This window comes from Zootoca vivipara, chromosome 6 (assembly GCF_965207765.1).
Source record: "Zootoca vivipara chromosome 6, rZooViv2.hap1.1, whole genome shotgun sequence".
Classification (NCBI taxonomy): Eukaryota; Metazoa; Chordata; class Lepidosauria; order Squamata; family Lacertidae; genus Zootoca; species Zootoca vivipara.
Window position 1 is genome coordinate 93658618 of NC_142589.1, and position 17751 is coordinate 93676368.

Consider the following 17751-nt stretch of genomic DNA (forward strand, 5'->3'; position numbering starts at 1 on the left):
GAGTGGGACGCGGGTGGTGCTGTGGTCTAAACCACAGAGCCTAGGGCTTGCCGATCAGAAGGTCAGCTGTTCGAATCCCCGCGACGGGGTGAGCTCCCGTTGCTCGGTCCCAGTTCCTGCCAACCTAGCAGTTCGAAAGCACGTCAAAGTGCAAATAGATAAATAGGGACCGCTACAGCGGGAAGGTAAACGGCGTTTCCGTGCGCTGCTCTGGTTTCGCCAAAAGCGGCTTAGTCATGCTGGCCACATGACCTGGAAGTTGTACGCCGGCTTCCTTGGCCAATAATGCAAAATGAGCGCCGCAACCCCAGAGTCAGTCACGACTGGACCTAATGGTCAGGGGTCCCTTCACCTTTACCTTTTAAGGCCTGGGGGAAAGAATTTTTTTTTAAAAAAACAAGCCCCTCCCCTTTTCCTCAGCCCAGGCATTAATTCATTAGTTGGAGACAGGTGACTGGAAGTGGAACTGATGTGTTTAGAAAATAATTTAATTTTCCTATTATTATTATTGTTGTTGTTGTTGTTGTTGTTTAGTCTTTTAGTCGTGTCCGACTCTTCGTGACCCCATGGACCATAGCACGCCAGGCACTCCTGTCTTGCACTGCCTCCCGCAGTTTGGTCAAATTCATGTTCGTAGCTTCGAGAACACTGTCCAACCATCTTGTCCTCTGACGTCCCCTTCTCCTAGTGCCCTCAATCTTTCCCAACATCAGGGTCTTTTCCAAGGATTCTTCTCTTCTCATGCAGTGGCCAAAGTATTGGAGCCTCAGCTTCACGATCTGTCCTTCCAGGGAGCACTCAGGGCTGATTTCCTTAAGAATGGATAGGTTTGATCTTCTAGCAGTCCATGGGACTCTCAAGAGTCTCCTCCAGCACCATAATTCAAAAGCATCAATTCTTCGGCGATCAGCCTTCTTTATGGTCCAGCTCTCACTTCCATACATCACTACTGGGAAAACCATAGCTTTAACTATACGGACCTTTGTCGGCAAGGTGATGTCTCTGCTTTTTAAGATGCTGTCTAGGTTTGTCATTGCTTTTCTCCCAAGAAGCAGGCGTCTCTTAATTTCGTGACTGCTGTCACCATCTGCAGTGATCAAGGAGCCCAAGAAGGTGAAATCTCTCACTGCCTCCATTTCTTCCCCTTCTATTTGCCAGGAGGTGATGGGACCAGTGGCCATGATCTTGGTTTTTTTGATGTTGAGCTTCAGACCATATTTTGCGCTCTCCTCTTTCACCCTCATTAAAGGGTTCTTTAATTCCTCCTCGCTTTCTGCCATCAAGGTTGTGTCATCTGCATATCTGAGGTTGTTGATATTTCTTCCGGCAATCTTAATTCCTGCTTGGGATTCATCTAGTCCAGCCTTTCGCATGATGAATTCTGCATATAAGTTAAATAAGCAGGGAGACAATATACAACCTTGTCGTACTCCTTTCCCAATTTTGAACCAATCAGTTGTTCCATATCCAGTTCTAACTGTAGCTTCTTGTCCCACATAGAGATTTCTCAGGAGACAGATGAGGTGATCAGGCACTCCCATTTCTTTAAGAACTTGCCATAGTTTGCTGTGGTCGACACAGTCAAAGGCTTTTGCATAGTCAATGAAGCAGAAGTAGACGTTTTTCTGGAACTCTCTAGCTTTCTCCATAATCCATTATTATTATTATTATTATTATTATTATTATTATTATTATTATCCAAATAAGAAGATAAGAACATTGCAGGGGGTTGGACTAAATGACCCCATAGGGTCCCTTCCTAGAGGAGCCTGCTGAAGCAGGATCCGACCACAAGAGCTCTCTCCCCTCCTGTGGTTTCCTGTGACTGGTACAGTGGTACCTTGGTACTCAAACGCCTTGGTTTCCAAATGCCAAAACCCCCGAAGCGAGTGTTCCGGTTTGCGAATGTTTTCCAGAAGCCGAACGTCCAATGCGGCTGTCGGCTTTTGTTTCCGGGGCGCCTGTGCCAATCAGAAGCCGCGCCTCGGTTTCCGAACATTTCGGAAGTCAAATGGTCTTCTGGAACAGATTAAGATTGGCACTTTTGTTTTTGCTATTTATTTTGCGTTTTTGTTTTTGAGGCTTTTTCAGTTCATTTGTTTTTGTGACTGTGTGGAACCCAGCTCAGCTACTGATTGGTTGGGGTATCCGAGAGCCCGTACAGAGTCCTTAAGTAGGTTCCCTATCGGAAGGAGAAAATAACAGAGGCCAAGCAGAGAATATTGAGAAGCAAAGCGGCTAGTAAGCCTGATCTTTATTAAACTGTTGCAACAGGGTCCCCCGCTCACCCCACACAGGGAGGGAGGAGGGGAACCCTGAACATTGATGTGCAATATATAGACTTTAGAAATTGCCTCCCCTGTAGCTCAAGACCACCCCCCAAAACATCATATATACATGACAGAACGAGGTGGTCCCCAGCAGAAATTTGAGTGTGTTGCTTCTCTCCTGTCTGCCGGGATACCTGATCATACCTTATCAATTGCCTTTTCTGGGTAGCCTGGCCATTCCTTGGAGATGGTAAATACTTAGTTCCTGAATCTCTTATGCATATTAAAAAATTCCTTCAGTAGCACCTTAAAGACCAACTAAGTTTTTATTTTGGTATGAGCTTTCGTGTGCATGCACACTTCTTCAGATACCACTTATGCATATTGATAGCTTTGCTCAGCTTCACAGATACTTGCCAAACTGTATTTGAAAAGGGAGGTTTAAGCCCCTACAGGCCAAAGACAATTGGAACAACTTTTTCCATTTCCTTCTTCCTTTCAGAGAGATATTTGAGGTTAATTTGGGAGAGTCAAAACAGCTTCGGGATTACTCTCCTGTACTATTGCAGACACATGGTTATTTATATACTTATTTACGTGTTTGCCTTGTACATTTATGAACATATATCTTATATACCGTATATATATAAGGCCTTAGAATTCCTGTAACAGTAGACAAAACTGAGGTAGATGCTCTGACTGTATAAGGCAGCTTCTGACGTCGATACGTTCCTTTCCACTGGTCTTTCCTTTCCATCTTTCTTCACCTACTGAAAAAGAACCTGCCCCCCCCCAAATAAAAATTCTGGGAACTGTAGTTTGTGCTGGGAGTTGTAGCTCCAGGAAACGACAGTTCCTAGATTCTCTGGGGAAATGAATGTGCTTCAAGTGGGTGGCTTGGATGTCGTCAGTGGCGAGCTATAAGATCAGCCACGCAGCTTCTGTTTCTTGACCCCCTGCTCCCAGTGGGATGCTCCCTGCTTAAATAAATTTGTGCTTCTAAGGGCGGCCCGTCCCAGCTGGTTGCCCCCGGCCCCATATCCTTGGCTGGCTTCTCCTAATCTTGCGTCAGTTCCTGGAAGCGATAGGAATTCCTGTTTTATTACAGGGTTGATTTACGGTCCGAGGGAAAGCAGTTGCGATGTTTGTCTGATCTGTGGGGTCAAATGTCTGCGGGGCAATTTCACACATGCCGAGGGCCGATCCTGGCCCCCTCAGAGAGCTTCCCAGAATCGGAGGAGGCAAATGCTCCCATCTTGCAAGCGCTCCGATCCTAAGCCATGGTCAGAAATGCAGAATGTGTGCGATGCAGCAGTGGGGGAAAAGCGAATGCAATTCTAGGCTGCATCAACAGAAGTCTAGTGTCCAGATTTAAGTCATAGTTGCGCTCTATTCTGCCTTGGTCAGACAACGCCTGGAATACTGTGTCCAGTTCTGGGCACCTCAATTTAAGAAGGAGGTTGACAAGCTGGAAGGTGTGCAGAGGAGGGCGACCCAGACGATCAAGGGTCTGGAAACCGAGCCTGATGAGGAACGGTTGAAGGAGCTGGAAAAAGAGGAGCCTGGAAAAGAGGAGACTGAGAGGATATAAGAGCCATCTTCCAATATCTGATGGGCTGTCACCTGGAAGCAAGCTTGTTTTCTCCTGCTCGGGAAGGTAGGACTCGAACCCATGGCTTCAAGTTGCAGGAAAGGAGATTCTGACTCAACACCAGGAGGAATTTTCTGGCAGTCAGAGCTGTCCGATAGTGGGATGGAAGGTGATGGACTCTCCTTCCTTGGAAGTTTTTAAGCAGAGGTTGGCTGACCATCTGTCATGGATGCTTTAGCTGGGCTTCCTGCATTGCAGGGGGTTGGACTAGATGACCCTGGGATCCCTTCCAACTCTACGATTCAATGAATATCTTTTTCTTCTTTGACGAACCCTCGTAGCTGAGTAAGATTGTCTTCCATAAGCACAGTTTTAACAGTGAGTCTGTAAGTGACTGTGGAGGCCAATTCTGGATCCACACGTCCTTCCACAGTGGGAGTTGATCCTGGTGAGGGTTTGCCAAGTGTGCCTTCCTCTTAGCACATTTCGTCCTGAGTTTGAGTGTCTTCAAAGCCCACGATTCATCTTGTCAATAATAGGAAGCGCTTGAAATAAAAAGAACATTTTTGGCAATACATTCATCTTCACAGCTGAAATTCGGCCCAACATAGATAACTTTAGATTCGTCCAAATATCCAAATCTCTCTTAATTTCATTCCATAACTTGTCATAATTATCTTTATACAAATTCAATTTTTTTGCCGTCATATTCACACCCAGATACTTCACCTTTTTAACAAAACTCAAACCAATAATTTCCTGTAACCTACTTTTCCCTCTAACTATAACCCCCCCCCCAAAAAAAACCTTTGGTTTTACTTTTGTTCAATTTAAAACCTGCAACTTGTCCGAACCCTTGTATTCTGGTTTCTGGATCAACACCAAGCCATCAGCAAAGGCTTTTAACTTATATTGTTTAGAACCCGCTACTATCCCTTTGTAGGGACCCAGGTGGCGCTGTGGGTTAAACTACAGAGCCTAGGGCTTGCTGATCAGAAGGTCGGCGGTTCGAATCCCTGCAACGGGGTGAGTTCCCATTGTTCGGTCCCAGCTCCTGCCAACCTAGCAGTTCGAAAGCACCTCAAACTGCAAGTAGATAAATAGGGACTGCTCCGGCGGGAAGGTAAATGGTGTTTCCGTGCGCTGCTCTGGTTCACCAGAAGCAACTTAGTCATGCTGGCCACATGACCCGGAAGCTGTCTGCGGACAAACGCCGGCTCCCTCGGCCTATAGAGCGAGATGAGCGCCACAACCCCAGAGTCGGACACGACTGGACCTGATGGTCAGGGGCCCCTTTACCTTTACTATCCCTTTAACTTCTTCATCTTTCCTTATCATGTTCAGCAAAACTTCGAGGACTGAAATAAAAAGCAAATAAGCCTTTTCCCCCAAAATATGTCCCAATTTGTGCTTAAGGATTGGGAATTGTTTTCTAATATTTGAGGAATGCGCCCAAATAATTCATGATAACATTCATGCTTTTCTTTTCCTGGGAAGAAGGAAGGCTGGGTGGCCCTTTCCACCCCCACCATCCCAACCTTACTTGTGATTATTCATTTTCTTCTTCAGGAAAATGAGGGCAACGTCCGGCCATCTCCTTTCAGGGTGTCTGGGGAGGGATGGAGAGAAGATCTGGGAATAAACTCATCCGTCACCGATGTCTTCGGATAACTTAGGGGCCATCGGACTGCTGAAAAGCTGGATACAAGTTCTTTTAAACAATGCAGAGAACAGGGGATTACCCTAACTTTCCACAAATGGTTTTGCTCAATTTGCTGAGTGGAAGCCAATGGCACTCTGGCTGGGATCCCAATTCTTGCTGACTAGACATCAAGAGGAATCATAGAATCAAAGAATCATAGAGTTGGAAGAGACCAGAAGGGCCATCCAGTCCAACCCCCTGCCGAGCAGGAAACACCATCAAAGCATTCTTGACATATGCCTGTCAAGCCTCTTCTTAAAGACCTCCAAAGAAGGAGACTCCACCACACTCCTTGGTAGCAAATTCCACTGCCGAACAGCTCTTACTGTCAGGAAGTTCTTCCTAATGTTTTGGGGTGGCAAGATCTCTTTGACAGCTGGACTGAGTCCTTCGGAAGGTGGAGGGTTCTCTTTCCTTGGAGGTTTTAAAGCAGAGGTTGAATGGCCACCTGTCATGAATCATAGAATCGTAGTTGAAAGGGACACCCAGGGCTCATCTAGCCCAACCCGCTGCAATGCAGGAATCTCAGCTAAAGCATCCACAACAGATAGCCATCCGAGCTCTGCTTAAAAAACCTCCAAGGAAGGATCGTCCACCCGATGGGAGTCCGTCCCACCGTCAAACAGCTCCTACTGCCAGAAAGTTCTTCCTTATGTTTAGTCGGAATCTCCTTTCTTGAAGCCATGGGTTTGAGTTCGACCCTCTGCAGTAGGAGAAAGCAAGCTGGTTCCATCTTTCATGGGACAGCCCTTCAGATATTGGAAGGTGGCTCTCCTATCTTCTCTCAGTCTCCTCTTTTCCAGGCTAAACATCCCCAGCTCCTTCAACCGTTCCTCATCAGGCTCGGTTTCCAGACCCTTGATCATCTCAGTCACCTTCCTCTGCACACCTTCCAGCTTGTCAACCTCCTTCTTAAATTGAGGCACCCAGAACTGGGCACAGGACTCCAGGTGTGGTCTGACCCAGGCAGAAGAAACTGGGACTATGGCTTCCCTTGATCTGGACTTCTGTGGATGCAGCCTAGAATAGCATTCGCCTTTTTTTGCTGCTGCATCACGCAGTGGACTCATTGTTGAGCTTGTGGTCCACCAAGACCCCTAGATCCTTTTCACATGTCCTGCTAGGGTGGAGACGCTCCTTCCGGGATACAGGGCTGTTTAGGGCTTTCAAGGTCAGCACCAACACTTTGAATTGTGCTTGGAAACATCCTGGGAGCTAATGTAGGTCTTTCAGGACTGGTGTTATGTGGTCTCAGCAGCTGTTCCCAGTACCCAGTCTGGCTGCCGCATTCTGGATTAGTTGTAGTTTCCGGGTCACCTTCAAAGGTAGCCCCACAGAGAGCGCATGGCAGTAGTCCAAGCGGGAGACAACCAGAGCATGCACCACTCTGGCGAGACAGTCTGTGGACAGGGAGGGTCTCATCCTGCGTTCCAGATGGAGCTGGGAGACAGTTCCCTGCACACAGAATTGACCTGTGCCTCCATGGACAGCTGTCAGTCCAAAATGACCCCCAGGCTGCACACCTGGTCCTTCAGGAGCACAGTTACCCCAACCCTCCTTGAGCATCTTGGTTGCCCTCCTCTGCACACCTTCCAGCTTGTAAATTTCCTTCTTAAACTGTGGCACCCAGAATGGGACACAGGACTGACCGAGGCAGAATAGAGCGGCACTCTGACTTCCCTTGACCTGGAAGCCAGACTTCCATTGGAGGTCCACAACCTCCTGGGGGAGACCGCTCAGTAAACAGGTTGTCCGGATGAGACCTGACACTCTCTTCCTCTCTCTCTTCTCCCTCTGCTAAGAGCCGACACCCAAAGACCGAGACTGACCCCACTGCGCCGCGCGATGGGCGCCACCAGACCACCGGGCGACGGCACCTCGCGCCCAGGAGGACCCCTCGGCGAGTCTCCTTCCGCAGGACCGCACTGAGCACAGGGGCGATGGCGAACTCCACCGAGAACCGCAGCCTCGGCTCTTGCTTCCGGGGCGCCAACGGCACGGAGGCGTACCGCGGCGACGCGGCCGCCTCGCCGTGGTTCTCCACCGTTTTCGGCCTCATCGGCCTCTCCTCCAACCTGTTCGCCTTCTGCGTGCTGGTCAACTCCTCCAGGAAGATGCACAGCCGCTCGCGCTCGTCTTTCCTGGTCTTCCTGTGTGGGCTGGTGGCCACGGACTTCATGGGCCTGCTGCTGACCTTCTCCATCGTGGTGCCCTACCACTTCACCCGCTTTGACTGGAGGCTGGTGGACCCCGGCTGCCACCTCTGCCGCTTCATGGGGATGGTGATGGTCTTTTTCGGGGTGTGCCCCCTGCTCCTGGGAGCCACCATGGCCGGAGAACGCTTCCTGGGCATCAACCGGCCCTTCTCCCGCTCCACGAAGATGACCAAACGCCGGGCGTGGACCCTGGTGGGGCTGGTATGGGCCGGGGGCTTCCTCCTCGGCCTGCTGCCCGTCTTCGGCCTGGGCGACTACACCCTGCAGTACCCCAACTCCTGGTGCTTCCTGACGCTGCTCCACGACCCCAGGAACGTGGCCTTCTGCCTCATCTTTGCCCTCCTCGGCCTCTTCTGCGTGGGCCTCTCCTTCCTGCTCAACACGGTCAGCGTGGTCACCCTCTGCCGCGTCTACCACGACTCCGAGTCCGTCCAGCGGCGGCGAGACAGCGAAGTCGAGATGATGGTGCAACTGCTAGGCATCATGGTCATCGCAAGCGTCTGCTGGCTCCCCCTGCTGGTGAGTGAGCGGTTCGGCCACAGAAAGCGAACCTCCTTTTTTTTTGGTATGCGGCGGTACCTTGGTTCTCAAACTTAATGCGTTCCGGAAGTCCGTTCCAAAACGAAATGAACCGAAAAAGCCTCCATGTATAAGACGATGCTTTTTGATAAAAATAATTAGTCAAAAATTGGGGGATCATCCTAAACATGGATGGTGAACACGCAGGGGTTTGGGATCAGGCTCTGGCATGGGTGGCCTGGATTCGAGTTCTGGTTCTGGTGTGGGTGCCCCGGGCTTGGGTTCGAGCTCTGTCCCGATTTCTTAATTTTGGGTTAAAAAAAATAGGGGTCGTCTTATACATGAAAAACTACGGTATTATCCTCCCCACAAACACAATTGCTGTGGATAGCTCAGTCGGTAGATCGCAAGACTCTTAATCCCCGGGTTGCGGGTTCGAGTCCCACTTTGGGCAAAAGATTCCTGCATTGCAGGGGGTTGGACTAGAGGACCCCCGGGGTCCCTTGCAGCTCTGCAATTCCACGGTTCTTTGATAGAATATCCCATCAACGGAAAGAATCAACAGAGGCCGTGGGTGGATTGACATGACATTCCCCAGATAGTCCTTATGAATTTCTCTGCTTGAAGAGGCTCCAGCCCCAACTGAAATAAAATCCATCATTTTGAGAGCATTGCTGACTCTCTGCCTAGTTCTTACAAGTTGGGGTTTTTTTTAAAAAAAATAACCTGACAAAAATCTCCCAGTTGCTTGAAAATGAGATCTGATCTTCAAATTGCACGTGTGCGTTAAGTGTCTGTGTTATGTTAAGTGTCTGTGTTATGGTGCAAGACAACAGCATTTTAGCAACGGAGAAAATCTCTGCAATGTTTTGGAAAGCGCTGGTTGGTTACCTACATGAAATGTTCCCTCCTTTGGTTTTCATGCATTATCGAGAAAAGTTGCTCCGTTAACTGATTACAAAAGAATGCTGTACAGTGGTGCCTTGGTTCTCAAACTTAATCCGTTCCGGAAGTCTGTTCCAAAACCAAAGCGTTCCAAAACCAAGGCGCACTTCTTTCCCATAGAAAGTCATGCAAAACAGATTAATCCGTTCCAGACTTTTAAAAACAACCCCTAAAACAGCCATTGAACATGAATTTTATTATCTAATGAGACCATTGATCCATAAAATGAAAGCAAAAACCAATGTACTGTACTATAAAATAAATAAGACAGGATTGTAGTAGGTGATAAAAATTGAAATTTATTTTTTCCCCTTACTTGCACTGATGGTGGTCATTGTTTGGATTTTATCCATTTCCGCAGTCACACAATCAGTCAATCAGTAGCTGAACGGGGTTCCTCACAGTCACAAAAACAAATGAACCGAAAAAGCTTCAAAAACAAAAGTGCAAAATAAATAGCAAAAACAAAAGCACCAAACTTAATCTGTTCCAGAAGCCCATTTGACTTCCTAAATTTTCTAAAACCAAGGCGCAGCTTTTGATTGGTGCAGGCGCCCCGGAAACAATAGCCGACAGCCGCATTGGACATCCGGCTTCCAAAAAACGTTCGAAAACCGGAACACTTACTTCTGGGTTTTTGGCGTTTGCGAACCAAGGCATTTGAGAACCAAGGTACCACTGTAACTCTTGTAATGTTACGCAGATTTTGGATACAATGAAAATAGTATGTGGTTGAAAACGTTGCCAAAAGCACCCACGGAGGGAAGTCTTGGGATTCGGAAGAATCTTGTGCCATTTCCATTATTTGTGATTCTGAGTGTGAACGAATTTGTAAAGTCAAATCAAAACCATTTTACAAAAAGAAAAATGCAAAAAATTGACAGAGAAACTGTCAAACAAGACAGAGAAACCAGTAGGAGAACACTTCAATCTCCCAGGACATTCTATACAAGATCTCAAAGCAGCTGTCTTATCACAAAAGAATTTCAGAAATAGACTGGAAAGAGAAGTTGCTGAATTGCAACTCATTAGCAAACTTAAAACCATGGAGCCACCTGGAATGAACAAAGACATAGGATTCTTATCTCATTATACATGATCAAGCTTTCCTTAGCACCTCAGCCCTTGCTTCCCCCCCCGCAAGACCAATTGCAGTCATTAACAGTCGTTAACAGTCATCAACAGGTTTACCACTCCTATCAGCCCATCACCCCCACCCCCCACCCTCTGAATACAGTGGTACCTCGGTTTACGAACACCTCGGGTTACGAACTTTCGGTTTACGAACCATCGAAACCCGGAAGTAAGTAACCCGAGGTTTCCGAGGCCTATGGAGGCCTCCACGGAGGCATCGGAGCGTCCGCGACTGGGACGCAGCCACAGAAGCGCTCCGATGCCTTCACGGAGGCTAACTGTGTGGAAAGGAGCCCTGCGGCTGCGGCCGCGTCTCTTTCAAAGCGGGTGGGGGGTCCCTTTGGAAGCGCTTACCTTGCGCATAGAAAACAGCGGTGAGAGGCTTGGCTGCGCGGCGGTGGCGCTCGCAGCTCTCCTTCCCTCTCTACGTGGTGCCAGCCAGGCGACCTTTCTCCTCCTCAGAGCAGCCGCTACCACCACCAGGCGCCAGGACTGGCTGGGGTGGCTCGAGGTGCGCCTGGCTGTGCTTGGAGCGGCGGCGGCGGTAGCAGCGGCGGCTTCTCTCAAGCCCGAGCCTCTCCACTCTGCAGGGGCGCAACGGTGAAGGCCCGGCCTCGCTTCTCTTGACCCCTCCGCGAGGCCGGGCCTTCACCGTCGCGCTCCTGCGACGTCTCTCCACCTTCGCCGTCGCGCTAATGTGAAGAGGCGTCGCAGGAGCGCGACGGCGAAGGCCTGCTTCTCTTGAGCCGGCCTTGCGGAGGGCTCAAGAGAAGCGGGCCTTCAGCGTCGCGCTCCTGCGACGTCTCTCCACCTTCGCAAGGCCGGCTCAAGAGAAGCGGACCTTCGCCGTCGCGCTCCTGCGACGCCTCTCCACATTAGCGCGACGGCGAAGGTGGAGAGACGTCGCAGGAGCGCGACGCTGAAGGCCCGCTTCTCTTGAGCCCTCCGCGAGGCCGGCTCAAGAGAAGCGGACCTTCGCCGTCGCGCTCCTGCGACGCCTCTCCACATTAGCGCGACGGCGAAGGTGGAGAGACGTCGCAGGAGCGCGACGCTGAAGGCCCGCTTCTCTTGAGCCCTCCGCGAGGCCGGCTCAAGAGAAGCGGACCTTCGCCGTCGTGCTCCTGCGACGCCTCTCCACATTAGCGCAACGGCGAAGGTGGAGAGACGTCGCAGGAGCGCGACGCTGAAGGCCCGCTTCTCTTGAGCCCTCCGCAAGGCCGGCTCAAGAGAAGCGGACCTTCGCCGTCGCGCTCCTGCGACGCCTCTCCACATTAGCGCGACGGCGAAGGTGGAGAGACGTCACAGGAGCGCGACGGTGAAGGCCCGGCCTCGCGGAGGGGTCAAGAGAAGCGAGGCCGGGCCTTCACCGTTGCGCCCCTGCAGAGTGGAGAGGCTCGGGCTTGAGAGAAGCCGCCGCTGCTGCCGCCGCCGCCACTCCAACCAGAGCCAGGCGCACCGCGAGCCACCGCAGCCAGTCCTGGCGCCTGGTAGTGGTGGTGGCTGCTCTGAGGAGGAGAAAGGTCGCCCGGCTGGCACCACGTAGAGAGGGAAGGAGAGCTGCACCGCCGCGCAGCCAAGCCTCTCACCACTGTTTTCTATGCGCAAGGTAAGCGCTTCCAAAGGGACCCCCCCACCCGCTTTGAAAGAGACGCAGTTAGCCTCTGTGAAGGCATCGGAGCGCTTCTGTGGCTGCGTCCCAGTCGCGGACGCTCCGATGCCTCCGTGGAGGCCTCCATAGGCCTCGGAAACCTCTTGGCAGACAGTGAAATTCATGTTAAATTGAAGCTTTAGGGGGTGTTTTTCATCATCTGGAACGGATTAATCCACTTTCCATTATTTTTAATGGGAATGTTTGCTTCGGTTTATGAACACTTCGGTTTATGAACAGACTTCTGGAACCAATTGTGTTCATAAACCGAGGTACCACTGTATACATAAGGGTCTGGCTTCTTCCGTTTCAGTGTATCTGACGAAGTGTGCATGCACACGAAAGCTCATACCAAAATAAAATTTTAGTTGGTCTTTAAGGTGCTACTGAAGGAATTTTTTTATTTTGTTTCGACTCAGACCAACACGGCTACCTACCTGTAACTGCAAAAAATTGGAAAGAGAAAGCATTTTTGAAAAGGGGAAAGGAAACGGAAAGAGAGAATCTCGTGCCTCCTCTTTGACTCACTTTGGCTCCTCTTTCCCACAGATCCTCATCGTGCAGACGGCTCTCCAGGCTCCCCGAGGCGACTTGCCCCCCAGGCAGATCCCCCGGGACACCGAGATGCAGCTGCTTATCTACCTGCGGGTGGCAACATGGAACCAGATCCTGGATCCCTGGGTCTACATCCTCTTCCGACGGGCGGTGCTGCGAAGGATCTACCCCAGCTTCAAAGCCCGGCCCTCTATCGTCTCCCTGTACCCAGTGCTCAACCCGTCCCTGCGGAGAAAATTCACCCAGGAATCTGTGCTCCAGTAGGACAGGGGGTCTGCTACAGCGGGAGGGGAGGGGTGCGATGGCGGGCAAAGTGGTACAGCCCCTCCTTGGTCACGGCAAAGCCCGTCGGTGCCCGCATCTCGGAAGCATCTCAGCTCCGATGTGCGCCGCTCAGTGTGCTATAAACAGGGCGACGAAGTCTCTCTCCAATTCCCACCGCTCATGCCAACCGCACCCAGTTCTGTGCCCTTTTGCAGGGCCTGGTCCCCGACCCCAAACCAGTGACCCCCTAACCTAGCATGACCTGCGATTCCTTTATTTCCTGGGGTTGGGCTAAAAGATTCTCGGGGTTCCCAAGTTTGTGAGTTGGTTCCAAATGGACCGGTCGATTGAGCCGGGTATGTTTTCGCGTGATGCTAATCCCGGCTGGAAGCTCCCATCCTGGACGTAGGCGGGTCGGTGAGGGCGAATAGGGGCGCTGCCCCACTTTCTGCCAGGCACAGGCGGGCATTTGGCCTGATCCGGCTTCGAAATTCTGGCGTTCTTACTGTAAGCGAGCCCCCATGTGCAGGCGGAGTCTACCTTTGAACGCCGGTTGCTGGGGGACGGCAGCAGAAGAGGCAGTGGAGGCTGGTCTGTTGGGGCAAACGGCGGCGGCAGTGCCCCACCAGCCTCAGGCTGCCCCCTGCCAGCCACCCACTTCCCTGCCTCTGTGTTTGCAACCAGTCCAGGGCACGGACTTGCTTGCCAGTTTGCTCCTCAGCCTTGGCGTTGCCCCTTGCGGGACACAGCAAGGAGGAGGAGGAGGAGATAGGGATTGCAATCGGAATTCTTTCCACCCCCGTTGCAAAGCAGGTTTATTATCAAAATGTGCCGGCTTTGTTTGCAAGGAGCGAATCAAACAGAAGCTGTCAGGTTTGTTAAGACTACTCCTGAGTAACGACCTTCCACATGCTTGTCTTTCAAAAGTCTTTATTGGTGCACATTATTTACAGTGTAGTGAGCTGTCGGCTTCATGTCTTCTCATTCTGTGTCAGAATCCGGCACTGCCCCTTTTCGCAACTTTGACCAACATAAAAGCCTCGGGACAGTGAATCTCCTCCCCTTTCTCCTCCTCCTCAATAACTTTGACCAACATAAAAGCCTCGGGACAGTGAATCTCCTCCCCTTTCTCCTCCTCCTCAATACCGGTGTCGGGGGGGGGGAAGGGTCTACGGTCTGCCTTCTCCCTGTCCACCCTTCCCGCCTCTCTCTCTTTTCCTGCCTGTGGAGCCGGGGCTCTCCAATGCTGCCAGAGCCCTGGCACTCCTTCTCTGTCTCCTGACTCACCCCTTCAGACCCTGCACTTTCATGACTGCTTGGAGACGGACTGCTCCTGATGAGAAGGGGGGGGTTCTCTATAATCCCTCCCCCTTACAGAAGCCATTGAAATAGCTTGACACAGTGGTTCCCCCAAATTCAGAAGAGAATGCTAGTTTAGTTTGCTCCTTGCAAACAGCTAAAACTCTGTACATTTTGATAACGAGCCTGATTTGGAATAGAGAGGCTGAATCATTTCGATTGCAATGGTAAGTAGAATTCACCAGCTCTTCCTCCCATTGGCTCTGGCGCCCCCTGCTGTTGGCCTCCCACGTCACACCCTCCAGGTCCTAGGGTGGCCATAGATACATGCATGCCCGCTCTGCCTCATCCTGCACACCCCCCCAGGCATCTGATCCCGAGCCCCAGGGCTCTCCTCCCCATGTTGTGTTGGTGGCACCAAGAATATAGCATGTTTAAAAATGGGCACGTCGAGCTTGAACGCTCACTTAGGGACAGGATGAGTGGACACTGTCCGACAGACATTGTGGGTGGCGCTTCGACTCTCTGTATCCTGCAGCTGGAATTGGGGGGTCCCTGGATCGTCGTGGGAAGAGGAAGCGACACGACTGCGTGGATTTGTGCATGCGTAATTGTTGCCGTAATAAAGCCTGTGGCATCTCCTGCCTGTGGCCATTGGTGGTGGTTGTTCCTTTTTCTGAGACGGGGTGCCGGTTGGGCGCAGAGAAATGGTGTGGGGGAGCAGCCTAGGGGACCCCCAAGGGAAGAAGGCTTAGAGCCCAGGGATGGGTGGGGGGGGGGGGGACGAGTGGTCAGAGGGAGAAGGCTGGGAAGAGGAGGTGTCAGAAGCGGAAGAGGGAACAGGGCTTAGTGAACGGGGAGAGTTTGTGGCAGAGAGCAGTCCAGACTCAGAGGCAGAAGTGGAAGGAGGAGAGGACAGAGGCCAAAAAACAGAGAGGAGTCCAGCTGGGGAAGAGGCATGGAGGTCTCCCCCTCCTGCTACAACCAGCTCCCCTCTCTCCTGGTCTCCCAGAACCAGAAGAGGCATGAAATGGGTGGAGGGGAGGTTGGCTCCCGGCAGGCGTAGTCTCCGATTGCATGGGGGAAAACCCTGGAGAGGAGGGGACTTAAGACGGCTGTGGGGAGGCAAGGATTTTCTTGGCAGCAGACCTACCGGGGATTAGTTGCTGTGCTCATTAGGCCTGACAGCCCACCAAGTCTGTGTGGATTGCGCTTTTGCTAACAAAGAGTCAACTCCAACTTGAACAGGGCGATTTGTTGCTGGTTCCCTCCTCGTAACGGTTAGGGTTTGTTCCCTTGTTGGCATAATGAAGGCACTAAAGAGCAAGGTGGAATGCAGCTTAGAACCCTCGGGCTCCCAGCCTCAATGGAAAGAATGGATGGGGAATGTGATGCAAGTTACTAGTCCTCATGATTGTGAATAGAGGGAACGGGGCCAAGAGGCAGAGAGGAGTCTGGCTGGTGAAGAGGCATGGGGGTCTCCCTCTCCTGCTGTGACCGGCTCCCCTCCCTCCCGCTCTCCCAGAACAAGGAGCGTCATGAAAAGGGCGGAGGAGAGGTTGACTTCACATGGGCGCAGTCTCCGATTGCATGGGAAAAACCCTGGAGAGGAGGGAAACTTGGGAAGCTGCAGGGAGCTCTTGGTAACAGATTTTCATTTGCCAAGGAAAACCGCCAGTCCATGTAGCCCAGGGCTGTCTGCACGGACCGGCAGCAGCTCTCCAGGGTTACAGGCTAGCCAACGCATCTCTCTGAACCCTCCTAGGAGATGCTATATCTAGGAGATGCGGGTGTTCTGCCTACTGAGCCACACAGCCATTGCAGAAATGATGTTCCCCCCCTTTCTTTTATTTAAAAAAAGGAATGGTTTTTAAATAACTTTTTAATTATTTCAAAAACAAACCAACGGAACATAAACAAAACTTTATGTACATCGCAGTCAAAGGCAGGAGAGTTGACTTCCAGAAGGGCGAGGTGCTTCCTTCCAAGAGAATTAGCATCGACATTATCCACACCCCCTCTTTTATTTTTTATTACAATGCTGGTTTTTCATTAATGTGAAGCTTTGCTGCAAAAAAGGGGGGGCATGTGAGTGATTGTGCCAAGGTTTGGGTGGGTGTAGACCTGAGCACAGGAGGGGGGGGAAACCTCACAAAAGAGGGTGATCCGTGGAGGTTCATTTTTTGGGGGGTGCGAGACGCATCTCACTTGCGGAAATGTTTGTGTTGCTAGCATTGGTGTGGAGATGATGATGATGATGATGATGATAATAATAATAATAATAATAATAATAATAATAATAATAATAATAATAATAATAACTTATTATTTGTACCCCACCCATCTGGCTGGGTTTCCCCAGCCACTCTGGGTGGCTTCCAACAAAAATTTAAAATACATTAAAATGTCACACATTAAAAACTTCAGATGTTTTCTAAATGTCAGGTAGCTATTTATCTCTTTGGCATCTGATGGGAGGGCGTTCCACAGGGTGGGTGCCACTACCGAGAAGGCCCTCTGCCTGGTTCCCTGTAGCTTTACTTCTCGCAGGGAGGGAAGCACCAGAAGGCCCTCAGAGCTGGACCTCAGTGTCCGGGCAGAAGGATGGGGGTGGAGATGCTCCCCCAGGTCTACAGGGCTGTTTAGGGCTTTCAAGGTCAGCACCAACACTTTGAATTGTGCTTGGAAACATCCTGAGAGCCAATGTAGGTCTTTCAGGACCGGTGTTATATGGTCTCGGCGGCCGCTCCCAGTCCCCAGTCTAGCTGCCGCATTCTGGATTAGTTGCAGTTTCCGGGTCACCTTCAAAGGTAGCCCCACGGAGAGCGCATGGCAGTAGTCCAGGCGGGAGATAACCAGAGCATGCACCACTCTGGCCAGACAGTCTGCGGGCAGGTAGGTTGGAGAGAATGCATTGATCAGCAACGCCAAGCACAGCCCTCTGTAGAAGATCTCAGACCCTCCTATTTTCAAGGGACAGTCCCGGATTTAAAAAAGCCACCCCAGTTTCCGATTTGGTCCCGGAATGTCTCGCTTTTCCTTAGGACGTCCCAATCTTCATCGGAGAAATGTTGGAAGGTATGGAGTTATGCAACCTTGAGCCAAAGAGATAAGTAACTCAACAACCTTTAGAAGGCAGCCTGGTATGGGGAGGTTGTTTTTTTTAAAAAATCAAGCTTTATTATGTTTTTATATATGTTGGAAGCCGGCCAGAGTGGCTGGGGCAGAAATAATAAAAATATGGTGATGATGATGTAATAGGACTTCCCTGTTTTCACTGCAAAGATGTTGGAGGGGATGGAATTATGGAACCTCAAAGTCAAGGTGATAAGTAACTCGACAATCTTTAGAGGACATCTGAAGGTAGCCCTGTACAGGGAAGTTTTTAAAGTTTCATTTTTTATTTTGTTTTTATATATGCTGGAAGCTACCCAGATTGGCTGGGGCAACTCAATCCGGGTATAGATAATAAAATTATTATTATTATTATTATTATTATTATTATTATGGAATGGGACGTCCCTATTTGCATCGGAGAAGTATTTGAGGGTATGAGATGGGCACGTCTTTAGAAAACGAACAAACAAGAGCCACAGATTAATTCTGCT

General features: G+C 50.6%; 1 protein-coding gene across 2 annotated transcripts in view; it reads left to right on the forward strand.

Annotated features, from left to right (window-relative positions):
• TBXA2R (thromboxane A2 receptor) overlaps nucleotides 1-17304 on the forward strand; it is a 32611-nt gene extending 15307 nt beyond the window's left edge. For both annotated transcript variants that reach the window (XM_060275312.2, XM_088673075.1), the window contains exons 2-3: nucleotides 7366-8298; nucleotides 12575-17304. In XM_060275312.2, the coding sequence (XP_060131295.1) occupies nucleotides 7504-8298; nucleotides 12575-12844 (1065 nt within the window). In that variant the 5' untranslated portion in view covers nucleotides 7366-7503 and the 3' untranslated portion in view covers nucleotides 12845-17304. The remainder of the gene's footprint in view (nucleotides 1-7365; nucleotides 8299-12574) is intronic.
• The last annotated feature ends 447 nt before the right edge of the window (nucleotides 17305-17751 follow it).